The following is a 26202-nucleotide window of genomic DNA, read 5'->3' as shown; positions in this document are numbered from 1 at the left end:
ATTTGCCAATCCAGGATTAGGACACCGGACATTAAAAATAATTTTGGAATCAAGAATTAAAGCTGTACTAAACCACTGGCTGATTTAATCACTATTTCTGCTTACTGTAAACATCTATAACATTAATAATATAAATTTTAGGGTGCCATGAATCCAGCCTGATCCATATTTTATAGTACCATTCATTAATGTCCAAAGAGGGTAACAGGGTGCTATTGTCATGATCTCATTTGATCTTCGCATTTTGGTTTGATTGCAACTGTGAGGAAAAAAACTGTGCTTTAAAAGCTGAAACAATTCATAGAGAGGGAACCAATTTCTTCGTTTGTAGTTTTCAACTGTTTGTTGTGGATCAGGAACAAATCACTGTGGCAATACTGCCTTTTTCTGAGCCCTGAGCTCTAAGAACAATCTGAGCTCAAAACCCCCAGAAAATGGCCCCTTTATTTCTCTCTCTCTCCCTCTCTCTCTCCATCCTCACTCAGCCTTCTTAAAGACTTGCTTGGCAGTGACACCCTGAGCCCTCATCTCCTGCAGAGAGAGAGAGAGAGAGAGAGAGAGAGAGAGAGAGAGAGAGAGAGAGAGAGAGAGAGAGAGAGAGAGAGAGAGAGAGAGAGAGAGAGGATGAAGGACATTGAAAGAGATACATAGTAGTCCAGTGATTAAAGCTTCGTTCAGGATTAACCCAAGAACTGGAGACATTCAGAGAAGGTCCCATCAACATTATGCTTCTGAGTAAAGCCTTGAATACCAGGTTGCTCCATGGAAACTATTCCTAAAATGAATGTACTATTTCTTTAAATTAAAAGATATGTTAAATGAAACCAGGCAAGATTTATTCAAGTCAAGGCAAGTCTCTTATGCTCACCAAGGCATTTGTTTGATCAAAAATGCCATACAAATTAACTTAAAATAACTGTATTTTAATAGACTAAATGTCGTTTATTCCTGTGATGGCAAAGCTGAATTTTCAACATCATTGTCACATGATTCCTCAGAAATCATTCTAATATGCTGATTTGGTGCTCAAAAAACATTTCTTATTATCATAAATATTCAAAACAGTTGTGCTACCTAATATTTTTGTCGAAACCATTTTTCAGGATAAACAGAAAATTCAAAAGAACAGCTTTTATCTGACATAGACCTCTTTTGTAACATTGTAAATGTATTTACTGTCACTTTTGATCAATGCTATGTGTCCCTGCTGAATAAAACCATTCATTTCTTTAAAAAAAAAATCCTACTGACCACAAACTTTTAAACAATAGTGTAACTAAAGTTTAACACAAAAAGAGCAGTGTCTCTTTAAACTATCCCACAAAAGCCCCGTCACTCGTCTCATTTAATTCCCTCCTCTTCATCTCCTCTTTCACCTACCCTTTTCATTGTGGCCTGTCGCTTTTCTCACACTTTTTATAACTGCCTTAGAAATGATAAAAAGATAAAGATAATTTTTTACCTAGAAAAGCTATACACAAACACACTTATAATTCTATGTTATTTAAAAACCTTTCATACAGTTTTATCAAAACCTTATAGTCCAGTAAACACTGGAAACATATCCACTGCATATGTAAAGCAGTTTTTCCAAGCCCAGCACAAACCCTACTTGCTTACCAAATTAAGGATGTTTCCTTCTAACCAGTGTGTCCAGCCTCTGCCCTCTTTCTCTCCTCTCTGCACGCAGACCAATTTATCACCGTCCCAGTCCACTGTGGTCTGAAACATATTGAGAGCATTACCCATTAGCACCACACATACCACACTCCTTTGTCTGGTGGTTGTTCCTTTTAAAACGGGCCCAGGTTTCCCACAAATACATTACAAATGGGTTGACCAGAAAGACAATAATATAAAAATGTGGAGTGCAAACAAAACAAGAACCCACAGACCTGGCACTTTCTCCCATCGACTGGTCCCAGGTCCTCAGTGAACTCCTGTCCCAAAGTGAAGTCCATGTCAAAGTTCTTAAAGGTGGTGACTGTCTTTATCTTCATTTCGCCAGTGTTCACATTATGTTCAATATGTTTACTGGGTTTCAGAATGCAGACGATTTTTCTTAATGCATAATTAACATCTGATGTGAAGAGAAGAAATATTATATGAAAAGCATTTTGATTTAAAATCGTGTTATTCCAAACTGTATTTTTTTTCTTCAGTGAAACACAAAAGGTGAATATTTAAGATTTGTTTTGGAATCATAATGATTTTGAGTTCAACTAACTGATTCAATTTTTCTGGTTGCAGAGGTTTACCAGCCACTGGAGAAGATTATCAGTGAGAAACAAAAACTATTTGTCACACAAACTATTGTGTGAACTCAGAAGACTTGGAATATGATGTATGAATAATGTTTATGATACTTTTATGCTGCTTGTTATTTTTGAAGCTCAAAAGCTCCATTATTGCAAATGCATGAAAAAAGTGGCAAGCAAGTTGAACATTTCTCACTTTGTGTTCCACAGAAAAAATAATGATTCATACGATTTTGCAACAATATGAGGGAATTGTTCATTTTTAGGTGCATAACAGCAGGATGGGTTACCAGTTACAAGGTCAGAAACAATACATTTGATAAACGGTGCAGGGTCAGGCACGTTTCTTCACTTTGAAAATAATAATAATAATTTACACACTAAAATGCTATGATCTCGTTTAGGCTTTCTTCCCCACGGCAAGAAGATGATTAGACTATATTTCATCACATTAACCCAGAATAAAGGGAGGTGCATCCATCAGGTTCACACAAAGGTTTGAGGTAGCCTACATCACAGTCAACAAGCATCAAGTTACAATCAAAGCGAGTCACTGTGGTTCGTTAAGTAAGAATAGACTCTTTATATACTAGAGCAGCTCACTTATCATAATATGCTCTTAGATTGCAAAACGGAGAGAGAAAAATAAAATAAAATAAAATAAATTAAAAAAATTTTTGCTTACCCAAAGCCGCCAGATATTCTTCAAAATTATTCTGGGAAACCATGTGGTAAATGCCAGTATAATTAGGTTTAGACATTCTCAGTTTTTATTTCTTTCGTTCGAATCGAATCGAATCGAATCTAACTAAACTGTGTGTGATTTGTGGCTCTGCTGTTGGCTCACTTTTCCTTCTGGTTATCTGGATCTCTATCCGTGTCTCCAGGCAGCACTATCGCATTGTATGCTAGTTAATTTGGTTAAATAATATCTCGATTGACGCCGTTTCCTACTAACAGCACGCGAAGTGTACCGAGCAGAATCCGTGGTCAGTGTTTCCGGGAAACTTTTCCGTGATGTTCCGTTGCACAATGAGCCTTGACCGATCTGAGGTTCGTCCTCTGTAAGTAAACCCGAAAGCAGCGGTGACTCCTCCCAAACCATCTCATTCTGAACAGAACAAATAGCCAAATCCAGCCTCTCTAGGTTTGGGATTGATTTGCAGGCATTAAGGGGAGGTGGACTGGATTTCCAGAGCTTATCAAATTGTAACTCTATAAAATACACACTAAAAGAATGATTCATTATGTCCGTACCCCTTTAAAATATGCCAACTAGGCGTCAACAATTAAATAGGCAAATATAAGACTACATAAAGTGTCAGAAAAAAGAAAACTTGTTTTATTGTGATCTGTAATCAGTGAATGCTAATTGAGCATTTTGCATTTTCAGCTAATTAAATCAATTTTAGAAATAATATCAGTCTGAATGTGGTGATAGATGTAGGCCTAGAAACAGTTTGAAACCACCATGAAGTCTCAACTCATTTATCAAGGTAAACATGAACTGAAATCAAATAAAACAGAAAAAAACCTAAAACTTTTATTATTTTAGCCAGTTTCCAAGACATCTGTTGCCTTGATGTATACAAGAAGTAAAACCAAACACTGAAATAAAACTATTTAGACATTTAGAAAAAAAAGTCAAAAACATAAAATTGCTAAAATGTTTACTAAAATTAAAATATTGTAAATAAAAATATATTCAAAATATTAATAAAATATTGTAACAGAAATGTATATAACACTGCACATTATGTTTGTATCTGATGGTGTGGACCCCCTGCATTTGCTTTGTGAGTAAAATGGCAGTTGAAAGATGCTAACCATGCTAACTTACTAAAGGTGAGAAGTTGATTTTATATCCTAAAATGTAAATGTTTATCAATTATATGGAGAATGTTCTAGAAATGTAACACTCTTTTCTCCGACGTATTTTGTTTTGTTGCTCATGTGGAGCTCTGGAAAGTTCATTCATCATTTCTCCTAATGTTTTCCCCCGCTGTGCCTCGATGTTAAACGGGGTCAGCCCTGTATGGGGTTCACTCTCTGATGTACAGAAGAAGAATGAGACGGGTCCCTCTCACTGGCATCAGGCCAGAGTTTGTGCGTATCATCTCACCAGGACATCAACCTTTCCTTTCTGCCTTACTGTTACAATAACATCACAGAAAATTAAACATTCTATGCAAACACTTCATTTTATTACAGAAGATAACCATAACTGCCAGGGATAACTCTGAACAGTCTTTGAAAAGGACTTTTATTAAAACTGAAAACAAGTGGATGATTTATAATTAATTGCAACTTAGTGAATTTACTTCAACAACAATTTCTTACTAGATATTTTCAAAAATGACACAAAAAAATACACAGAGAAAACAATATAGCAAGATTTGTGGGATAAGATCAAATATTTTTCTTTTAAACAGTATGTCTGTAAATCAGCTAAAAGTGAATTTTAAAATAAGCTGTACAATTACGAAGCACAATTAAATCTCATCTTTTCGTGTCATTTTTATCGTTTCCTGACAGATCCACTCTTCTTTTCCTCTGATTTCTGCTTTTTGACATCTTTCTTTCCCTTTGCTGCCAGATTCTCATAAACATCTTCATTTTTTCTGGGAAAAAAAATGAAAGAAAAATCAGTATGACTGATTAGTCACTAACTTTATAATAATTAAGCAATTATTATAACCATCCCAACTTCTAGAGAAACATATGAGAAGTCCACTGCAATGCTTGGATATGAACATTTTCATTTAAATGCAGTTAGATTTGAATATGTATAAAATCATACCATTATACTAAGTTGTTTTTAGTAAGTTCTCTTTTTTTTCTTCTTTTTTTTGCCGTTTACTGCAGTTTTAATGTTTTTGTCAGCAGCACATAAACCACATAAACGTGAGAAATAGAGACTTTCCAAACATTGTCCAGTGAGACAATGATTAGTTCGACTCACGGTGATTTGAACAAGGTCGAGCTGAATAAGATCTGAGATAAAATGCCCTACTCAATCCATCTTTCTTTTTCAGTGGGATATTGCACAACGGTTTATAACTTACAAAAAAGCTTGTATAAGCAGAATGGCCGTGTGACTGAGAGATCTTTGAACCACCTACTTAAGTAGTCATTGGTTTAGGGAAGATATGGGGACGTGAGAAGAATGTTTCCTAACGTTTGTGGGAGTATTTGGAGATACGCTACAATCTGAAGTCTCAGTTGCATACTCACTTTGCAGAGGCTTTGCGACTGGCTTTCTGGTGTTTAGACTGAATTGAAAGGTTTCCATATTCAGTTTCTGTTTCCTGTAGCAGAAAGTAAAAAATAAATAAATAATCAATAGCAATACTAAATACAACAGATGGGAGAGACAGAGAACTGGATACAAGTCTTATCTTCTTATTTACAGTGTTGACTTTGATTATATATCATGGGAACCAAACATTATTAAACACAAACCAAATATTATTCATTTACAGTGCAAACTTTCTGGCTTCATTTCCCTTTATTCCCTTAATTTCATTTTTTTTAAAAACCTCACAATGATCCTCAGCCATTTTCTTACCATGACAGCCTTTCGTGTGACCGTAGCCGAATCTATATACTGTAGCACAGCCAAGTAGATGAACTTGTACTGGGCTTCAGTTTGTACCATGCCAGACCGCTGGTCTCGAACCATCTGAATACACTTCTGGATGTCGATGTCACAGTCCAAACCTGACACAGACAACATCTTTAGAAACTTTAGACTATGTTTGATCCAAGATCTATGATAAAGTACCACCCCTGAGGTGTCCATGTGAAATGTGGTTGCAACAACTAAAAATAAGCCTATTATAAGATTAAAAGACTAAGTATAATGATTTGTTAAAAAAAAAAAAAAAAAAAGGATTTCGAAGGGAAGCATATTAGCAAAACATATCGTTGATTCTAGAAAGCCTTGGGACATTCACAGGTTATAATGCTTTAATCAATGTGATTGCACTGCATCAACCCTAAGTTGCAATAAAAATGATGAATAATAATGAGTCTCCTGCTGAGAGAGCTGATCTGTGATCAGATTATCATTTTTCATGTCCTGATCTAAAATGAGTTTTGCCATGGCAGCGTTCATTATTGTTTTGAGACAAAGATGAATATTGAAACTGTACTGACCCTGTCTCTAGAATGTGTATGTGCTTATTTAAAGTTGTAAATCTCTCATTAAGAGCTGGAATTTATTCAAAACTGCCCAGGATTTCCAGTGTCCTGTAAAAACATCTTAAATACACTAATTTCTCTACTGAGTTGAGAATTTATATATTTACGCATTTGGCTGACACTTATTCAAGGTATTCATTTAATGAGTTTATCCATTCCCTGGGAATCAAACCTATGACCTTTCATGTGATTTTCTCATAGAGCAGTACCATGAAGGCATTACTGGTAACCAGTCAGTTGACGATAGCCGTTGACTTCCATAGTAGGGGAAAAAAATACTATGAAAGCCAATGGCTACCGTCAACTGACTGGTTACCGACATTCTTCATAATATGATGATGACGACATTTTCATTTTTAGGTGAACTATCCCTTTAAGTGCTTTTCTGAAGGGCACAATGGCTAATATCTTGTAATAGTTGGTGACTGAACCAGCAACCTTCTGGATTCCAGCCTGCTGACTTTAAAGCCTCACAGATATCAGTTTTTACACAGTAAAAAACAGGTTCAAAAACCTCAAAAGAGGGTAAACTCACCTTTAGCATCAATCGAATCTAAAAGCATGTCGATTACCACAATGGTTCCTGTTCGTCCAATACCAGCACTGCCAAAAACACATTGAGCAACAACATATTGAAACTATCTCTTCCAACTTGTAGAGGTCATGAAACACTGAATGTCCTATAGCACATGTTACTAAAGAGTAAACAAACTATTCATTTAAAGGTTGTGGGAAGTGAGGGATCATGAGGAGTTCAAGCATGTACTGTGATTACAGTGGTGTGTTCTGGCTAAAACTCTCTGCTTAAACTTTTCAGCATGCATTACATGTCATGCCAAGAAATGACATGAAATGTAATAAACTCTGTTATAAAATAAAATAAAATCATCTTAACTTTTTAGAACAATTTGGAGTGATCAGTCCAACACAAAAAGATGAATTATGTATTTTCCCAGTGATGGTTTTTGTGAAGCACAAAATAAGTGGCATTTAACCAATGAATGCTGTCCATAAAATGTCAAGAATATTCAGATGTACACTCTTAAGGCCCGTTCACACCAGTTATGATAACTATAATGATACGGATAAAGATATATTTCTAAAAGAATAGCAGCAACTACCACAATACCACAACTATTACGATAACGGCACAGAGAAACAATATTGTTGGAAATGGAATCACTTTCAGAACGATTTCATCCAGCTGATAAATGATAAAAAAAACATTGACAGCCAATCCGAATCCACCTAACTTAAAGAGCTTGAGCATTTAAAGCTGCTTATAATAACCATAACAATATCACTTGTGTCGGTGTGGACGCTAATATCTTTATAATTATCGTTCTTGGTGTGAACGGGGCTTTATATAGAACCTAGGGTTCTTGACTCAATTTTAAAGAACCCTTTACCAAAAGTTTCTACATAAGAAGGAATGTCTTAAATTATTAATAATACTACTTAATAATACTTTCATGTTTAATATGTTATTTACACATTTTCTAGGGATAAAGTATGTTTATGAGCTGTTTAATTGTTAAAATTTAATCAAAATAAAAAAATCATTAAAACAAAATGAGTTTATTAAAACTAAATCCATAAAATGATCGCATGATGGGAACCCCTAAAAGGTTCTATACACGAAGTGCCTGACAGAATCCTTTAAGCTTCTATATAGAACCTTTTCTTCTAAGAGTGTATGTTTTATGGACATCTGAAATGGCATGGCATCTTGTGCTCATGAAGCCCCCAAGTGGAGGATGATGTTATTGTGAGTAAGTACCTGCAGTGGATGATCATGGGTGCAGATGAGGAGAGTTCGCTCTGTTTGATGTTGACCTGCTCCAGAAAGCTAAGCACTCCACCAGGCTCTTGCGGCACGCCGTGATCCGGCCAGCTCAAATACTGGTAGTGCCAAATGGTCCGAGCTGGCTCTTTCTGGAATCAGAAAGGCAAAGAGAGAGAGAATATACATGAAGGAAGAGAATCATCACAATGTGCAGTGCATTCATGCATTTATGCTTCAATGCTAATCAATCGCTTTGTGCCACCTTTCCGTTTAAGAAACTTTTTTTACTTAATTAAAATGATATTGCCAACATAAAAATGTATTAAATTGTACATACTGTACATTTCTTAGTATTTCAAGGCACTCAAGCTTCAAGAAATAATTTCCTTCGTTTTACATCATGTGTTTTTGTTCTTGAATTTTTTAAAATCCTAAAGCTTAAGACCTAAAGTGGTCTCACTTTTTTACCTGTTTATCTAACCATAATGCAATTGTGTTTTTCATAATAGAAAAGCCACATTTTAAAGACACAATACTGTTTTCTTTACACAGTTTTTATTGGAATCAAATCTATAGCATGAAATGGAATGGAATAAAATAAAAACTGAATATGTTAACAATCTTCAGTTTTTAAAACAATTTGGAGTGACCAGTCCAACACAAAAAGATTAATTATGTTTTTTCCCAGTGACAGTCTTTGAGAAACACAAAATAAGTGGCATTTAAAGCAATCGATCGAAAGCTGAACCTTAAGTGTTGACCTTTTAATCTAATCATAATGCAACTCTATTTGTTAATAACAGAAAAGCCACATTTGAAAGACACAATACTATTTACTTCATACAGTTTTATTTTTAGGCCTATATTATTGGAATCAAGGTGATGGTATGAGATGCAATGGAACAGAATGACATATAGGGACAGAATCTGGGCCACAGGTGCAGTCAAGTGCACAGAAATGTGCTCTCAGAGGTATTGAAAAGACTCTTTTCTCACCCGGTACGTAGCTGTGATCTCCATCACTCTGATCTTGTAATCAGTAGCATCCTTCTCATCCAGTAACGTCACTATATATCTGCCTAAGTCCTTTGACTCTCCCTCAATAGTAGGCCAGTATGGCACACACTTATTCTGCAGAGGTAACAAAAGAGAAACCATGAACGTTACATTTGAAGTTAGGAGATTTTTCTTTTTTCTTCTTTTTTTTTTTTTTTAAAGCGAGGCTATAAAGATGTACTGTTTCACATAGAAAACTAAGCCAGAAGACATTACTGAATTACATAAATAAGAAACCCATTTTTCATTAATAGTTACTACATTTAATAATAATTGAAATAAAAAATACTAAATAAAACAGTAATATAATTAATTATTAACCGGATGAATGTTAACTAGTACTAACCCGTCCTTTCTCAACCTCCCTTGTTGTCATGACGATTACTCGTGACTCTTCTTGCCACACCATTTGCCAAAAATCGCCTACAGTCGTTGCGAGGCAGCCTTGACAAGCAATGTAAACTTTCTGGTTATTAATATCCATTAATTTGTTCTGTGAACACAGACGTATAGAAAGAGAGAGAATGATGGAAAAGAGAGGGTTTAAACAAGACATTTTAAAGATGCAATTTGAGAGATTTATGATTATGTTGTGATTTATGTTGCGGACGTACAACAACATAGTTGGCATTGATGTAATCAGAGCCGACAACATTGGGATCACCGCTTTGCAGGATAACCCTGGTCTCATCAACTGAAAGGGGAAGAAATGGGAATATTTATTATTTGTAAATAATAGCAAGATGCTATACTAAACTTATATTTCATTTATTCATTTTTAAAAGAAATACTGCAGTGTGATCAGATTCATTGCTCACAGGGAAGGATGTTCTTGTATCTGTTTTTGCTTTTGTTTTCTGGTCTCATTCCTTCATCTCTGCTCTTCGTTACCTTAGTTTCCAACTTCTGCAGTGCCTGCAAGCAGAAAAACAGATTTATAGATCAAGAATAGAACAGACAGTAAGGGAAATTAAGACAGAAAGTACAATTACCACATCCTGCCTGTTGAGAGTGGCTCTGAACAACCGTTTGGCTCCTGTGGTCTAACCTTACTACGACCAGAGATCATTATGAACGCACTAATTTTAGCAACTGTTGATTAAATTCATTTTGCCATCCGGTACCAAGTGTTATAAGTATAAAAAAGGCTGTAAAAATGCACAAATTGTCTTTAATCAGACTCATAACTCATGTAGATGATGCTGCTAAAACTGCTCTCGACAAAACACATACCTTTGTCATTTATGTAAAAATGTAACTGTGTTTTTAAAGTAATAAATCAGTTATCTCATAAGATCTGATTGCTTTGGCAAAACAAAAAGTGGGCCAAAGGCAAACATGTATTATGTTGAGTGGGAAATAGACCCTCTGTTGTGGCCTAACAGACTACAGGCTGCTGTTAGGTGTGAACGGAATAACTCCAGCCCACAAACCCAAAACTACCACTGCGTGGGAATAACATACATATTTTTACCCAGGTAGGACTAATCTACGGAATTAAAATAATTTAATTTAATTTAATTTAATTTAATTTGGTGGAGTTTGGGTTTTTGTAAATGTGGTTTCTCCTGAGCAAGTTGAAACATGAATTGGTCAAGACTGAAATCGGCAATAAAATCTGATCATCTTTCAAATCTGTTTAGCTCAAATCACTGTTTTTATTTTTGTGTGTGTGTGTGTGTGTGTGTGTGTGTGTGTGTGTGTGTGTGTGTGTGTGTGTGTGTGTGTGTGTGTGTGTGTGTGTGTGTGTGTGTGTGTGTGTGTGTGTGTGTGTGTGTGTGTGTGTGTGTGTGTGTGTGTGTGTGTGTGTGTTTTCAGGCTGGTCCAACTAATATGCAAGCGTGTTCTAGTATAAAATCAGTTCTTTTAACTGAAAACCTGGAATTCCATATTAATTCTCCATGTATGTTTGTTTAAATAGCATATTATATAAAATAGTTATTTTCCAAATAAATCCCACAAAGAGCATTTAAATGTAGCTGTGACTCTAATGCATGAAGAACTTGGTGGTGAATAACCTTTAAACACGTCACTCACATCAAACTCTTCCCAGAACCCAGCTTTTATCTTTTTATCAGCCCCATCCATGTTCTCTCTCTCTGAGGTTAGGTCGAGCTGCTTTACTCTGCTCTCAATATCAGCTGCGTTCAACCTCGTGGAGTAATAAGGCTGGAGAAAAGAGAGGTGGGTAAACATCATGGGAGAAGAGCAAGACATACATCAAAACACCAGACAGACAGACAGACAGACAGAAAGGGCAAATATTAATCACAACATTAAAGGTGCTTCCCACAGTTCTATGTAATTTGCCATTTTGTCACACTATAAAGTACATTGCTCAGTTTCACAGATATTTTCCAGCCGTATCTCTGTTCAGCAGAACAGATGCTCAACATTTAGCCACTATAAAAGTAATAGTAGATCACTATAACAGCAACTTATCCTTTTGATCACAAATAACAAAAGGGTTTTAAAATCAAATCAGTTCAGCCAAATATCTCAACATGTAGAATTCAATGTGACCATACCTAGTCAATTCCCACAGTGTTGCAGTTAATACCAGAAGCTGATTAGTTGCTAGTGTTTTTGTTGCACGCTTGCTTGACATTTAAGAGATTTATTTAACACATGTTGGTATGAACCCCCTGCCCAATATAAATGTTCTTTACCTGTTTGAGATAAACCATTGTCCCAGACAACTCCTCAATACCAGTGCGTTTGAAATGCTCCACGAGGTCTGTCAAATTGTCAAAAATTTCTTTACCACCAACTGTGTAGCGGTCATTCTGAAAATAAACATACATAAGAAATGAATCAGTCACTCTGATTCCTAAGGGTAACACGAGGTTCAGTGGCACCTTAACTTGATGCCAAGGACCCCCAAATAATACTTATTAAAATATAAAGACAGCTATGTATTTTTTGACACATTTATACTGTGTGATTTCACTGTAATCGAGATGGATGGATGCTCTCATGTTCACACTGGTGTAGAAAATAATCTTGCAAAGCATATTGGTTTTTATTCATTCTTTTGCTTGAAAAGTTTGCTTATGCTATTCTTATTAAAAATGAATAAAGAACGGTCACTCAGATTTAACTTTCATTGTAAAACCTGTTAGAATGTTCTATCATTAAACCTAAAATACCATCACCAAAATGGCGACACAGAAAGCTTTCTGTGTCTTTAAATCAGATTAAAAACAGAAGCTGTCCATTGGCAAGGGCTTACAACTTCTTGGATAAACTAGGGTTAACATAGGCTGGTTTAAGTGCATTGTTTGGTTCTCTGAGCTGATTAGAACCGTCTTCACAGAACACTGTTTGTTCTGTTATAATCAGCTCACAGGGCAACAATGCAACGATGGCATTTTGTGCTCTTTGAACCTCACTAATGCACATACACATACGCACATACCAGTGGAATAAATTAACAATCGACAGGCAGCGCGCTGACCTGATTTCCCCTCGGTCATAATCTTCTACCATTCATTTAAACAGCACAACAATAGTGCTTATGTAGAGCCCCGAGAGGGCCATGACCACCCCCGCTACCATCCAACGCGCTCATGACTCAAAGTCCAGTCGCGTTTTTCAGGTAAGTGCAAATGTGTGTATTGATGTCAAACTGTGTGTACCATATGTTTAAAAATACTATACTGTGCATATGCTTAAGTATGTCAAACATGCATATGGAAGTCTGTGTGAATGTGTACAAATGTCATTCTGTGTGTACGTGAATATATTTCATGTTATGCACTTAAAACTTTTTTTTGTATTTTTGTTATTTACTAAATTTATGAAAATAATTCCACTCAAACAACGTGTTGTTAATAAAGATGCTAAGATCTATACAAAAGTACATATTCAGCTAAATAAGCCATGTGTACAGTGCCCTCCGTATGTAAACAGTCTAAGTGAGAGGTTTTTAACAATATCAGCATAAATCATATTTAATTTGTGATGGCTTTGCATTGAAAAGGGACAACACAAAAAATTTAAATATACAAAATCATTAAATAAAACAATTATTCATAACAGAAAATACTTGAGCTATTTAAAAATTTGCTATTTGTATTGCAAATAGTATTTAATCATTTATTGCTAATCCTAAATAATAACTGCAAGTTAATGCATTTACACCAACAAATAAGGATTTATGTTGATATTGTCCAAAACCCCACTTTGAAACCTTTTCAAGAGGAAGTGCAACTAATTATTAGACTTGAAACAAGCTTATGAAGTAACATATTCTATTTTCACGTTCATTATAGGTACTTGCTGTTAAGATTATGCAGAACCCTGACCTCTTTTGACTCACAACAATAATACATGTATGAGCACATGCACTTACTTTGCACATGATCTTGATATGGGAGACCTTCCTACCAACACTGCTCATATCACCGGTGAGAGCAGACAGGACAAAGTCTCCTGGTTTAGAGAGCGACTCCCTAACCAGGAACGTCCCGGGCTCATCGCGCTCACGGAGCAGCTTTTCAGCGTTTGGACCCGACAAGTGGCCATGGTACCACCTGAAGATACAAATGCAAAAGAGAAAAAAGTCATTGTGAAGTTTAGATTCCTGTACAGTAGGGGAGCGCGGGGCACAACGTAACACGGGGCTAGATGTAACACACTTGTTTTAAATACTTCCACACATGCTAGCATGATGAAACTTGGTGTATTTACTAGTTGCCATATTCAACACTATATAGAGAAAAAATTGCGCCAAAATAAAATACAGTTATTAAACCATAGCAAAAGTAAATTTCTTACTTAAGTTAATTTTTCATCTATATTTTTTGTGTTTATTTAAAATTAGACAAATCTGATATTATTTGAATCTCCAATATGTTATTTAACAGTTGAGATAGTTCTTTAATGCTTCGCTAGCAGAAGACACTAGCTGGGTTTAAATCCCAGTTGTGCAGGTGGGGCATGTTGTCACACTGCGTTACAATTTGCCCCTATTAGAAATATACTATTATATTCTATACTTGTATTAATTCTATTGAGAAAACATGAGAAAAAGGTGAATAAAGACTGTTCAGTCAATGTTCAGAAATTACTAATTATTTATTTGTTTTGAACTATGTTGCATAGCTGTGTCAAAAATGAGTTTATATTAAATTATTAAAAAATGCCATTATTTTATATGAAAATATTTTAGTTTGTCTTGGTTTTTTTTGTTGTTTTTTTTTTTTTAGATCAGATAACATTTTAAGCTGTCATATGGTCATGTTACAATGTACCCCACCTATGGGGCATGTTGTCACATTTCACTTCCATTCTTTCGGGGTATGTCAAGAAAAAAGTATATACTGTATTAATAAAACAAAACCACATAATTGTACTAGACATGTGGGAAATGAATGTGGGAAAAAATAAATACTCTGAAACATAAGTAGATTTACACAAACTGAGAAAGTCAAAAAGCGTAACTTTGTGCCCCGCTCTCCCCTAGATGTTCTTATGAGGATATCCTGCAAACATGGTTCAAAGAAATGTACGTCTCTGACACAAATAAACCAGACAGTCAAGGTATTTAAAGTATGATAGTGCCTAAAAATAAAATAAAACTAGGGCCAATGCAGCTGCACCACAAACCACTGCAGCCATAACAACAACAAAAACACACACGGCTGAACATTTATGTCACGTATGCATTTCCAGTTTGCATACATTTATTAGCAATTCTGGATCATGACGCAAAAGTATGGTGGTCCTCACGCTCTAGCATACTAAAATGTGTACTAACAATTGGACTCAGTTCTCAATTTCTACATCTCAGCTTCCTGTACTGCGGTCGGAAAATTTTCTGATGACAAGATTTCTTGACTCGAGACTTTGGTGTATTTTTAGCTTGTCCTTCCTTCTCTGTTCTCTTGAGAGAGAGAGAAAACGCTTGCCAAATCGCCCTTCTGGGGGTTCTTCCATGATTGCTCTCTGTCAACTACAACCAGTGTTTTAGTTTGTATGATTTTGATCCCTCTTAATAATTATAATGAAAAAAATTATTTTATTACATTTTTAAATAAAATTAATAATTATTTGTAAAAAAAAAAAAATCTTATATTTTTAAATAAAATGATATTTATAATAAACAACTTGACCGCTAATATTAATATATATATATGAAGACTTCAGATGCAAAAGCCTCTAAGTGCCATCTGATATTTTCTTCTAGAATGATCATTTTTATCAAGCTTGTATGTTTATGTTCAGTTATTTCACTTTATGGCAAAGAAAATTACCTATTAATTGTCATTAAAGTGAAATTACTGAACCTAAATATACGAGCTTGATAAAAATGATCATTTTAGAAGAATGTATCAGATGGCACTTAGAGGCTTTTGCATCTGAAGTCTTCATATATATATATATATATATATATATATATATATATATATATATATATATATATATATATATATATATACAATTATTCTGTGATTCTTAAGTTCTCTGTCTTTACTAAAATTTTACATAATACTAAAAGTAACGCCTAAGAGCGATTGGACACATTTCAACTAGACATCTCTCTTATTATTAAGACACTATGTCATGCAAAAAGATGCCTTTTTGTTTATAATCAGCAATAATATTTTCAGTGCATCTCAGTCCTTTATGAAGGGATCTAGATCTCTGCTCTTTTATGTTTTAAATTTAAGACTGGACTTGTGATCAAAGTTCCATGCATTATCAATGCAACTAACTCTGGCATTAAACATTTCACAAGTTCACTCGTACATGCAATCAGATATGGTAATGTATGGTAACGCATGTATATTTGGCGTGTTGTCCGAGGGGAGGGTTTGGCCTGAACCCAGAGTACTCCTTGACTGGGACAGGAACCAGCCTAGAGTGAGGCATTGGGATGGCGGTGGGATGCTGCAAAACTGTCATGGGACAGAGGTGAGGGAATGCTATATATACAGGCCTTTTCTCGCAGATGGATTACCTGAACGTGCTCTTCCCGAACTTTGTTAAATAAACTTAATTTAATAATTTATGTGAATCTCAAATGTATATACATTACACAATCTGTCATTGCAAATTCTCTTCCAACTCTATCACAACTGACGTGATAGACTTGAGAATCTTATCTCTCACCACATAGAAACAGCATCATGCAGACTTGAGTCTTTGGTGACTATTTTCTCCTTTTGAAAGACAATTATGATGAAATAGCATTACAAATTCTGCTCTTTCAGAAATGAAGCCCCTTTTATACGTGAGAAGACGTGCTCATCCTAACTAAGAAACCGTGGTTATACATAGCTGTTATAAATTTCCTCTGTAAACTCATAATAAAAGGTCAGTGGGGTCCAAATTTATTTTTGGGCCCCACTGGCTTTCATTGTATGGACAAAAACAGTAGAATTCTTCCTCAAACATACATTTTTGTGTTGTGCAGAAGAAAGTAAGTCATAGGGCCGGTTCACACAGAACTTATTTTTGCTGTCAAAAAACATGAGATGATGCAGGTCAGGGGAACGACTAAAAGTGCAAGGTTTAGAGATGGTCTTTTTTAAAGCTGAACTTCTTTTAACTTGAGTGTCGTGTTTTAAAACGCTGTGTCATGCGAGACAACGCAAAATACGCAAGTTGTGCGCGCAACAGTTAAAGATATCTGTGTATGCATTTACATTGAAAAACAATGGAAAAGTAGCCTAGTGGAATGGAAAAATGTGTTCGGTGTGGATGTGACCTCGGCATGTTTTCTGTCCGTTAAACAACAACATCCATCAAAGAGTTATCATCAGCATGACCAAATAAGAGAAAAATAGACAGAAGGGTGGGGGACAGAGAGTGAAGAGAGACAGTAGAGAGATGAAGGAAGGGCTGAATGGGTCTGGTCACTGTTTGCAAATGTGTCAAAACTGAAGTTTCCAACCGCAGTTGAGAAGAGGAAGTCAGACACATGGCAGAGGGAGGCGTAGAATGTGTTTGCAATTCAAGGTGCTTCAACATGAAATAAGGAGCTTAAATTCAATTCAGTGACCAAGATGGTGACACTTCAGGATCAAAAAGGCCACAATGAATTGTGGGATTCAAAATCTAATTTGAACCTGGAAATAAACACATTTTAGCATTTAACAATATTATGAATGAATAAGAAAAAGACTTTGCACATTTCCAAGACACTAATCAAATTTTTGACATTGATAATGTGAGGATATTTGCACAGCTGGTCAGGTGGTCTTGCTTGTTTGGATCAATGTGGACAGTATCATTTGTGGAGCTCTGAGCTCATGCAACTCGAGTGCTACTGTCAAATCAAAAAAGGGACGAACTAAATACAACGATACTCTAAAATTCAATTGAACATTTGACTCAAATTGGTATGCTGGTAATAATATAATATAATAGAACATTTTATTGAAATTTGAATTTGTAATTGAAAAAAAGAAACATTTCTGGCAGTCTCATACATTTGCGCTGGCAAATATTTACTTTAATTTGTTAAATTTATAAATTATAATAATTCACTTTACCTTACACTGCATTAATCATTAGATTAATGATCATTAGATTAATCAGCTGTATTTTTTGTTTAGCCAATCTTAAAATCAGTCTTCTCTTTTTTTATTCAGTCACTTTTTTCTGTCTTATACTATATATGTATGTTTTAAAAAAAATCATCTGAAACCTCCCTTTTTTTTTTTTCTTTTTTTTTTTTTCACCATAAAAATAATTTGTGCACACACACAAAAAAAGAGACAGACAGAGGGGAAAGAAAAAATCCAGATAAGGTGCATTTTCCAGTGCTTATCATTCATGCACCTACAGTACACGTGTATCTTACATCGTGTCCTAACCAGACGCGATGCGATAAGATTCCAGTGACAAATAATTTCTGTCCACACTGGACGCGACGCGACTGCGAGATGCGTCAAAATCAATCAAAATCAGCGTGTGGGCGGAGTCTCGCGGCAAGTGCACAGCTTATCTTGGCGGCACGTGCAAGAAAATGGATAAGTAGGCTACATAATCAAATTCACAAATATTACACCATTTAAATATTATTTAAAAATACATACGCTGAGTTACTAAAACAATCTTTGTCAAAGAATACACTTTTGTTCACCGTTTGAACGTTCTTGTTTCCTTTTGTTTAATTTCAAGATCTGAGGTGAATTATCGATTGTTGCTTTTACAGCTACAAAGCTGGGAACACTAAATGATATTCAAAGTCACATTGCATGCTTTTAAAATTAAATAAAGCACATAAACAGTACCTGAGATTATCATCATTGCCACAATTTGCGCTTGTTGTTCCAGCCGCGACGTCGCAGAAAAATAGAAATCGTTTCTAAAATAGAATCGTCGCATGTCGCCGTCGTGGCTGACAAAAACTCTAAATAACATGGAAAAGATAAATTTTTTATCGCGCATCGCATGTAGTTAGACTTATGATTAGCAATGCTGATACAGGGTGATGTGTAAGCAGGATAAACTGATATAGGCTACAGTTTAAAGTTCTTATATTGTGTGGTCAGATAGTATTAGGATCTGCAGCAGCAGACTGATTTAGAATATGTAAATTTGGTGTAATCGTAAAGCAAAAGAGACCATGTTAAATGATTTAAATGAGTTATACTTGCTGATCATGGTAACACATCTCTTGCCAAATTAAGTGAATCTGCTGCTGTTGGGAATTTCAACTCTTTATTTATAAAGATTAATGTCTGCGGTGGAAGAAATTTTGGAGGTTTATATCAAGTTTTGTTCCTCAGTTTCTGATGTAACTGAAAGTAGAATGTGGAAGACTTCCATTGTGTGATAAAATGACAAATCATGTGACGCTTTTAGCAAATCAATACATCAACAGCAGGGACAGACTCCTCTTAGAGACATTTTGTCTTAATCATTGTCATTTTACAGTGGCAATATCACAGACTTCCAACTGCATACATGTGGATCATTCCACTCCATAACAATTGTTCCACTAATTTGCCATTAATATTTTGCCATGTAGCAACCAGTGTTGGGGAAGCTACCAGTCAAGCTTTGATTTGTTTTTGTTTTTAAATAGTTAAACTACAGACAAACTACTAATGTATCTAATTTTTGTTTACATGCTAACAAAAGTGGCTAACTACACAACTTAAATGTAATTAGCTTCTATTTGTTAGTATCTTGGTGTAATGTAGCTAAAAAGCAATACATGCTATTAAAAGTAGGTAGCCACACTAGTTACTAACACAAAAAGCTAATTACATTGAAGCTATATAGTGAACAATTTTTTTGTTAGCTTATAGTGCAGCTAGTATAGTATTTTTCTGCCACAAAAAAAAAAAAATCAGTTGAAGCTTTCAGTTAGCATGACAGCATTTGAACAGATTCATTTACATAAAATACCACTGCTAAACTAAACATCTCTCCAGAAGTGCAAAGCAGAAAAATGTCCTTCACTGATAACAACACTGTATATTAGTTGTAAAATATAAAATATGTAAATTCTTAGCCTTATTAGGAAAATGACTGAGTTTCCTTGTCTTAGATATTCCTTAAAAAGACCATAAAGCCAGTTGATATGTTTACATGGACAGCAATAATTTGACTACTGGGTCCACTGCACTGACCATGGCATAAGTCTGAATATAAATTTGCAAACAGAAATTTCCAATTACCCAAATACCGTAGCACTATGCGTAACATCGAACAATGAAGCTGCATAATGCGAGGCATGGAAATATCACATTCTGACTTTGACCTTTTGAGTTTTTAACATACATTTTGTTTTTGACTAAACTCTTTACCTTCTAGCTATTGGGGGAAAAAATAACAGCCTAACTTTATAAACAACTGCAAAAGCCATGATTGCAACCAGAATGATAAATGTTACATATTTGAATATAATCAATATCAGAAAACAATGCATCTACTGTATTTGTGGAGGGCCTCGTTATTTTAGATATGGTGTTGTAAAAGCGAGCAGTAAATACCTATGTGAACATTATAATCATATTTTATATGGTCATGACAGGAGTTAAGAAAATGTTTAACTTTGCATACACAAGGTTAGTAAGTGTTTTTATCATGTTAACAATTTTTATAGAGCAGTATGTGCATTGGCAAAATACAGATGAAACTCGTACTGTAATGGCAATGATGTATATCAGTCTCACAAATAATTTAGATCAATGGCATCCCCAAAATCAAATCAACATCTTGTAACTTGTAATAGTTATTTGCTTCAGTTATTTTTGTAAATAAGCCCGACATCATCAGGATACAGGGTCAAATATGATGGCTTACCTCTCAGTGGTGGGATCAGAACAGTTTAAGGGGTATTTGAGCTCAATAACGGTCCCATCTTTATCCTGTAGAGTTCCATGATCTCCAGTGTAGTACTCCACCAACTCAGCTAACGTAGCAAACTTCTCCCCACCGTAAAGGTCATAATAATCACCCGTGTTCTGAATCCTAATATGCGTGACTATTTCCCCCACTCTGAGAGGAAGAGAAAGAGAAGGAAAGAGGATTGAAGATGTACCATTCTCAGTAAAATTTAATTTCGGTTTATTGGCTTACTATTAATCAGATAGAACATGCATGGCATCTCAATTAGGACCCTATACATAAATGAGTCGTTTCTTTCAGAGGCAAAATCCAACAACATCACGTAATGTCGCAGGAAATGGAGTAATAGTAGCTTCACAAAGTGTGTAGAAATTGCATGTAGTAATTACTTGACGGCTTATTCACAAAGGATTGCAGTAATATTTCTTGTATTTATTACCCCAATTCTGTTTCCTCAGGCTTGCAGTTTTAGCTTCCTGAGCTTGAGGGATTCAATACCTTCTCAAAAAAATAGCTATGTTCAAGTATGCCAGTAAACCAACTTTGGTTATGTGATTTGGAACCGTGGTGCAGTAAATAGGACACATTCTAGTGACATATACGAGGAGGACTTACAGGAATGCAGGTTCAAATCCGACCTGATCTGAGTCATTCCCATTCCCTTTCTCTGTCTTTACACTGTACTGTCAGCTTTATAATAGCATATTAATTAAAGGCTTAAAAGCCTGTATTACTTTTTTTTTTTAATTTATGACTTTTATGATTCTACACTAAATTACAATGTTAGTGACACTTAATTTCCATTATTGTTGTTAACATTGTAATTTTATTATATTGTAATAAGGTTTAATAAACTACAAATGTGGTAAACAAATAAAGGTGCCTTCATAAAAGCATGACATACTGTATTTTCAATTATTAAACATGGGAGATTTATTCTAGGCTACAAGCAAATATGAAAACATGCAAATTTAAACAAGTATTATTGAAATTGCTCTACATATGTTTATCTGTAGAGAACAGAACAAAATAGAATAGAATACAAGTCAGTGTAATTGTCAGAATCGTAAGGCACGCTTTTGACATTATCTTTGCCCTTTAAAAATAAACTGACATTAGGCTGGCATTTAGTAACACCGAAATCATCACGTGACAACATCGCAGACAATTCTATTAATCAGCCTATTGATGTCGTTCATCATTAAGTAGACCATTTTTATACAAAGTAGAATTGACAAAAATAGACTCATTGTATGTCTGAAGCATATTTTACAGTCTTTATATAAATCAAATGAATTAGGTTTATGGACATAATAAACACACAAATAAATGCGTGAATTATTGTATTGTTATGTAAAGTGAACTGTAGGTAGCAGGTGCATGAATAAAAGAAAAAAAAGAGAGAAGAAAATAAAAACAAAAGATTGTTTAAGAAAGTACATCAAAATTAGTTGACTGCATGAAAATAATTTAACATCAGAAAACCACAACCCACACCAACGCTTCTGAAAAATACAAGACAAAAATGTGACGGACAAAACACAAATACAGAATCAAATTAACCCCACAAATAATTCAATGTTAATTCGGTCATTGTGTGTGATGTCTGCCTAGAGAGAAAAAAATAACTGCTTGTTATCTATTCCAAAAAAATCGAATAATTGGTTTGAAGAGTATATAAATGTTGTCTGACAAGCTCTAGAACTAAACACGGTCAGAATCAGAGGAACAAAGACGAGTCTGAAACCAGTCTAACGCAGGAAACATTCAGTAAAATGTTTTTATTAAGCCAACACAGAAAGGGTTCTTTTCATAAATAAAGCAGATAGTCCTGGAAAGAAGTGAAGACTATCTGTCACCCAATCTGACCTCAGCTTATCCTCAGAACCAAATTTTCACCTCTAAATGACGACATAAAAAGTTACTAAAAATTGACATTTTTATCAGATCATCAAACAAAAAAAAAGTGCTGTACCTAACAGACAGGGAGAAATCGCCAACATTCTTCTTGCTGGGTCTGGCCAGGAAGCTGCCATGGACGCCTCGGGTCTTCAAAACGGTCTCTGCGTCTATTCCAGACAGATCTCTGTGGAACCACCTGTTTAACATGTAAATGAGCATCTGTTAATATGATAATAATATTACATTTTACATGAGTGCCATCACACGAATAGTACAACATATCGTACGTAGACAACTGTACGCAAGCCAAATCTTTAATAATTAAAAGAAGTTCATTCAAAAAAGAAGAACGAATATATTTTGTTCAAAATGAAAATAAAAACAATATTTGGACAATTTGTGGCAGTCAAATGTTAGTGTAACATTTGCATAGTTTATGTGATGAACTGCACCTGTGGTTTAGAACACCTGTGTGGACTAGAGGGGAAACTGACTTCATACATCTACATCTTGGTTGGTAAAAATGTAACTGCAAAAATGGCTTAGAAAAATGAAATTAGTTCTGAGAAAACCACTACCATAATTTGATCCATTTGATTTCGAATTTTGGTATGTATTGCATTCATGCATTTATAAAAGAGTCCAAATACTGTTTAGGCTGTGTGTGTGTGTGTGTGTGTGTGTGTGTGTGTGTGTGTGTGTGTGTGTGTGTGTGTGTGTGTGTGTGTGTGTGTGTGTGTGTGTGTGTGTGTGTGTGTGTGTGTGTGTGTGTGTGTGTGTGTGTGTGTGTGTGTGTGTGTGTGTGTGTGTGTGTGTGTGTGTGTGTGTGTGTGTGTGTGTAGAGGAGGCACAGAGCTGTTCAAAAGCAAATAGGCAAATGTTTTCATTAATAATGATGTATTATAATCATTCATGGCACGGTGAAGCACATGCAAAAACAAGCACACTCTACCAAGGCCTACCAAACCACCAAGTGCATTTGCAGAAATGCACATTCACACAAAGCCCAGGCATGCATCAACATAAATACACGGTGCACTTCGCAGTTGCATTCACACATACACAAAAAGCTTTTTTACACGTATTGCAAAACGCACAGATAAGGGTCTAAGAAAACATTTGAGTAGCAAAAACTGAAAAAGGGAAGAAGTTGAACAAGATTGGAACAAGAGAGTCTCAACTTACCGAACCATCTTCCTATTTCAAATGTTCCTCTTCCAGTCAAAAAGAAAAAGAATTGAATGCACATTAATATTGTAATAAATAAGATACATGTTTAAACATAATCCAGAGCTGTAAAGAACAGTCTTCTTCTCTTTGTGTCATACGTCTGCACTCATCCTCTACTTTTCCATTTGCCTCCCTCCTTCTATAACCTGTGCACTGACATCCCTCCACACAACCAACCACAGCCCATAATCATTAGTCTACCGGCATCATACCTGCCCTCTCTGCTTCTCCTCTCTCGAAACGTAAACAGTGTTTTCGGTGCTTTGAAGAGCAGGTCGTCCTGACAGTGTATATAAGCCTGTTGTATGTCCCTCCCTCTCTCACTCTCGCATGCACTGTTACAAACTCCTTCCTTCCTTTTTGTGGCTTGTTCATAAAACAGTGAAAGCAACAAGAGAGATAGAGAAAGATCCTGAGATGGCAGATTGATTTCCTGGTTCTTCAAGTCATTTTAGTCAAGAACTAATCCAGACAAACGTCCAGCTCACCATTTGAAACTAAAAGAGACAAATAGGGGAACTACAGGCCGAGCAAACTATCAAAAACAACAATGAAATGCAAATTACCTTCATTTACAGCTTCTGAATGTACTTCTCTTGCTTCCTATCATTTATGCCTTTTTCTCGCAGGTTGATTTGTTGATTTCACAGGTTGGTGTCAGTCTGACAGTTAAAGTCCATTTTGTTTAGTGTACATTGCACTTCCTTGTTTCCAGACTTTCACCTCACAGAGAGAGAGAGAGAGAGAGAGAGAGAGAGAGAGAGAGAGAGAGAGAGATGTATGTTATGGTTTGTTAACTGCATAATTTACACAATTATTACATAAAAATGGCCTTAGGTGTCTTATATAAATAGCCAGTGAACCACAAGGCCGCATGGTCATCAAAATAAATAAATAAACAAATAAGTTAAAGTAATAAGTTATTTAACACGCTTAATAAAAATAAAAACGTAATTTTGATAAATTACACACGAAAATTGGGGTCAGTATTATTTTATTTAATGCTTTTTAAATAAATATCTCATGCTCACCAAGGCTGCATTTATGTGTTCACAGTACTACTAACAGTAATATTATGAAAAATTATTACAATTTAAAATAACTGTTTTCCATTTTAAAATGTAATTTATTCCTGTGATGGCAACGCTGCATTTTCAGCAGCCATTATTCCAGTCTTCAGTGTCACATGATCCTTCAAAATCATTCTAATTTGGTGTAATTGGTGTTCAAGAAACATTATCACAGTCAAAAACAGTTGTGCCGCATAATATTTTTGTGGAAACTCAAACTGATACATTTTTTTTCAGGATTCTTTGAATAGAATGTTCAGAAGTACAGGATTTATTTGAAATCATTTTGTAACAGTCTTTATTGTGACTTTTGATCAGTAATGCATCCTTGCTGAATAAAAGCATTCATTTCGTACTGACCTCAAAAATACGTTTGCCTGACAAAATTTAATAGGCCTACACGTTAAGATCGTAAGTCTATCCAGAAAGGGAGATTATTTTTGCCTTGCAAATTTTATTCGTCTAGCCTCTAGGTTGCAGCTAACATTTGAATACAGGCAAAGTCCAAAATCCAGTTTCACGATACCACATCATAAAATGTTTTTTTCAAAAGTGGCTCTTTCTATAGTTACCACTACCTTAGAAAAATTTTAACAAATACACAGCCAGATAAAAAGGTATTTAGCAGCAACTGGAGGTGTGTGTTCAGTAAGGAAGATCAAACATCTTAAAACTAATCACATTTCTGGAAACACCTTGCCATTTGACAGGTGGTCAAAACAGAATAATACATCTTACATTGTTTTCTTTTTTGTGTGCAATAGTATTCTTTGATTACCAGTCCACAAAATAGATCAGTATAGAGATAGCCGAAAAATTAAACCAATGTACAGTAGCCTATGTTAGTGAAAAGGCAAGTGACACCACATAACCCATCTTTTGAGATAAAACTAAAAAAGGTAGAGGAAAAAGGTCAAGTTAGAAACGCATGCATTTTGCACACATGATTTTAGAAAGGTCAGAAAACTGTCCCTTACCTAAATGACATGCTTTTGTCCTCTTCGGATTAATACTTGGTTGTATACACGCACGCGCACACACACAGTGATACAATGTCAAGTTCTGCTTTTGGATGAAATGGATCAAACATCATTAACATTTATTGATCTAATAACATGCAAAGTGAAGGCTTGACTAACTAAACTAGACTTGGCATGTCCTCTTTTCCAGTCTTCCTTTCCCAAAGCATATTTGCTCCGATAAGTTATCTGCCTCCACCCAACCATTTTAGTTAATTGTCATAATTTCCCCATCCTGTCTTGTTGTTGTCATTCATTAACTCGTGCTTTCTCTTTGAACTATCCTCTGCTGTTCTCCCCTCCATGTAATCCCTCAGCATGATTGCTACTTTTACACAAACACCCAAATAATCCATTTATAATCA

General features: G+C 35.3%; 2 protein-coding genes across 4 annotated transcripts; both read right to left on the bottom strand.

Moving 5' to 3' along the window:
- Positions 1-458: 458 nt before the first annotated feature.
- On the bottom strand, positions 459-3300 carry rbp5 (retinol binding protein 1a, cellular). Its single transcript, XM_082149791.1, has 4 exons — positions 2944-3300; positions 1896-2080; positions 1621-1722; positions 459-531 (listed from the first exon to the last, which is right to left on the bottom strand). Exons 1-4 carry the CDS (start codon positions 3017-3019, stop codon positions 478-480), a joined length of 417 nt encoding a protein of 138 aa, XP_082005917.1. The 5' UTR covers positions 3020-3300; the 3' UTR covers positions 459-477.
- A 487-nt stretch (positions 3301-3787) lies between these two features.
- ptpn6 (protein tyrosine phosphatase non-receptor type 6) lies at positions 3788-25998 on the bottom strand. Of its 3 annotated transcripts, XM_082149756.1 has the most exons (17): positions 25796-25998; positions 24315-24471; positions 23704-23732; positions 22592-22714; positions 20572-20766; positions 13658-13838; positions 11973-12089; positions 11341-11472; positions 10122-10218; positions 9918-9997; positions 9650-9796; positions 9244-9378; positions 8242-8396; positions 6997-7064; positions 5827-5978; positions 5493-5566; positions 3788-4879 (listed from the first exon to the last, which is right to left on the bottom strand). In XM_082149756.1, the coding sequence occupies exons 3-17, from the start codon at positions 23709-23711 to the stop codon at positions 4777-4779; spliced, it is 1767 nt and encodes a 588-aa protein (XP_082005882.1). In that variant the 5' UTR covers positions 23712-23732; positions 24315-24471; positions 25796-25998; the 3' UTR covers positions 3788-4776. The 3 variants fall into 3 exon arrangements, with proteins under 3 accessions (XP_082005882.1, XP_082005881.1, XP_082005880.1); XM_082149755.1 differs by lacking the exons at positions 24315-24471; positions 25796-25998 and adding an exon at positions 23961-24224; XM_082149754.1 differs by lacking the exons at positions 23704-23732; positions 24315-24471; positions 25796-25998 and having other exon boundaries at positions 22592-22740.
- Positions 25999-26202: the final 204 nt, after the last annotated feature.

Source organism: Leuciscus leuciscus, assembly GCF_965113295.1.
Source record: "Leuciscus leuciscus genome assembly, chromosome: 20".
In the NCBI taxonomy this organism is placed as follows: Eukaryota; Metazoa; Chordata; class Actinopteri; order Cypriniformes; family Leuciscidae; genus Leuciscus; species Leuciscus leuciscus.
This window is presented reverse-complemented; position numbering and strand designations above follow the sequence as displayed.

Bases quoted from the DNA above. Each gene is read 5' to 3' on its own strand.
- rbp5 (XM_082149791.1), bottom strand. From the start codon at position 3,019: ATGTCTAAACCTAATTATACTGGCATTTACCACATGGTTTCCCAGAAT. The intron at 1,723-1,895 runs GTCTGTGGGTTC...AATATGTTTCAG, and splicing joins TCGATGGGAGAAAGTGCCAG to ACCACAGTGGACTGGGACGG. The intron at 532-1,620 runs GTAAGCAAGTAG...CTCTCTCTGCAG, and splicing joins AAGGAAACATCCTTAATTTG to GAGATGAGGGCTCAGGGTGT.
- ptpn6 (XM_082149754.1), bottom strand. From the start codon at position 22,737: ATGCTCATTTACATGTTAAACAGGTGGTTCCACAGAGATCTGTCTGGA. The intron at 11,473-11,972 runs GTAAAGAACATT...TCTTTTCTCCAG, and splicing joins CAATGGTTTATCTCAAACAG to CCTTATTACTCCACGAGGTT. The intron at 9,379-9,649 runs GTTAGTACTAGT...TTACCTCTGCAG, and splicing joins GGGAGGTTGAGAAAGGACGG to AATAAGTGTGTGCCATACTG.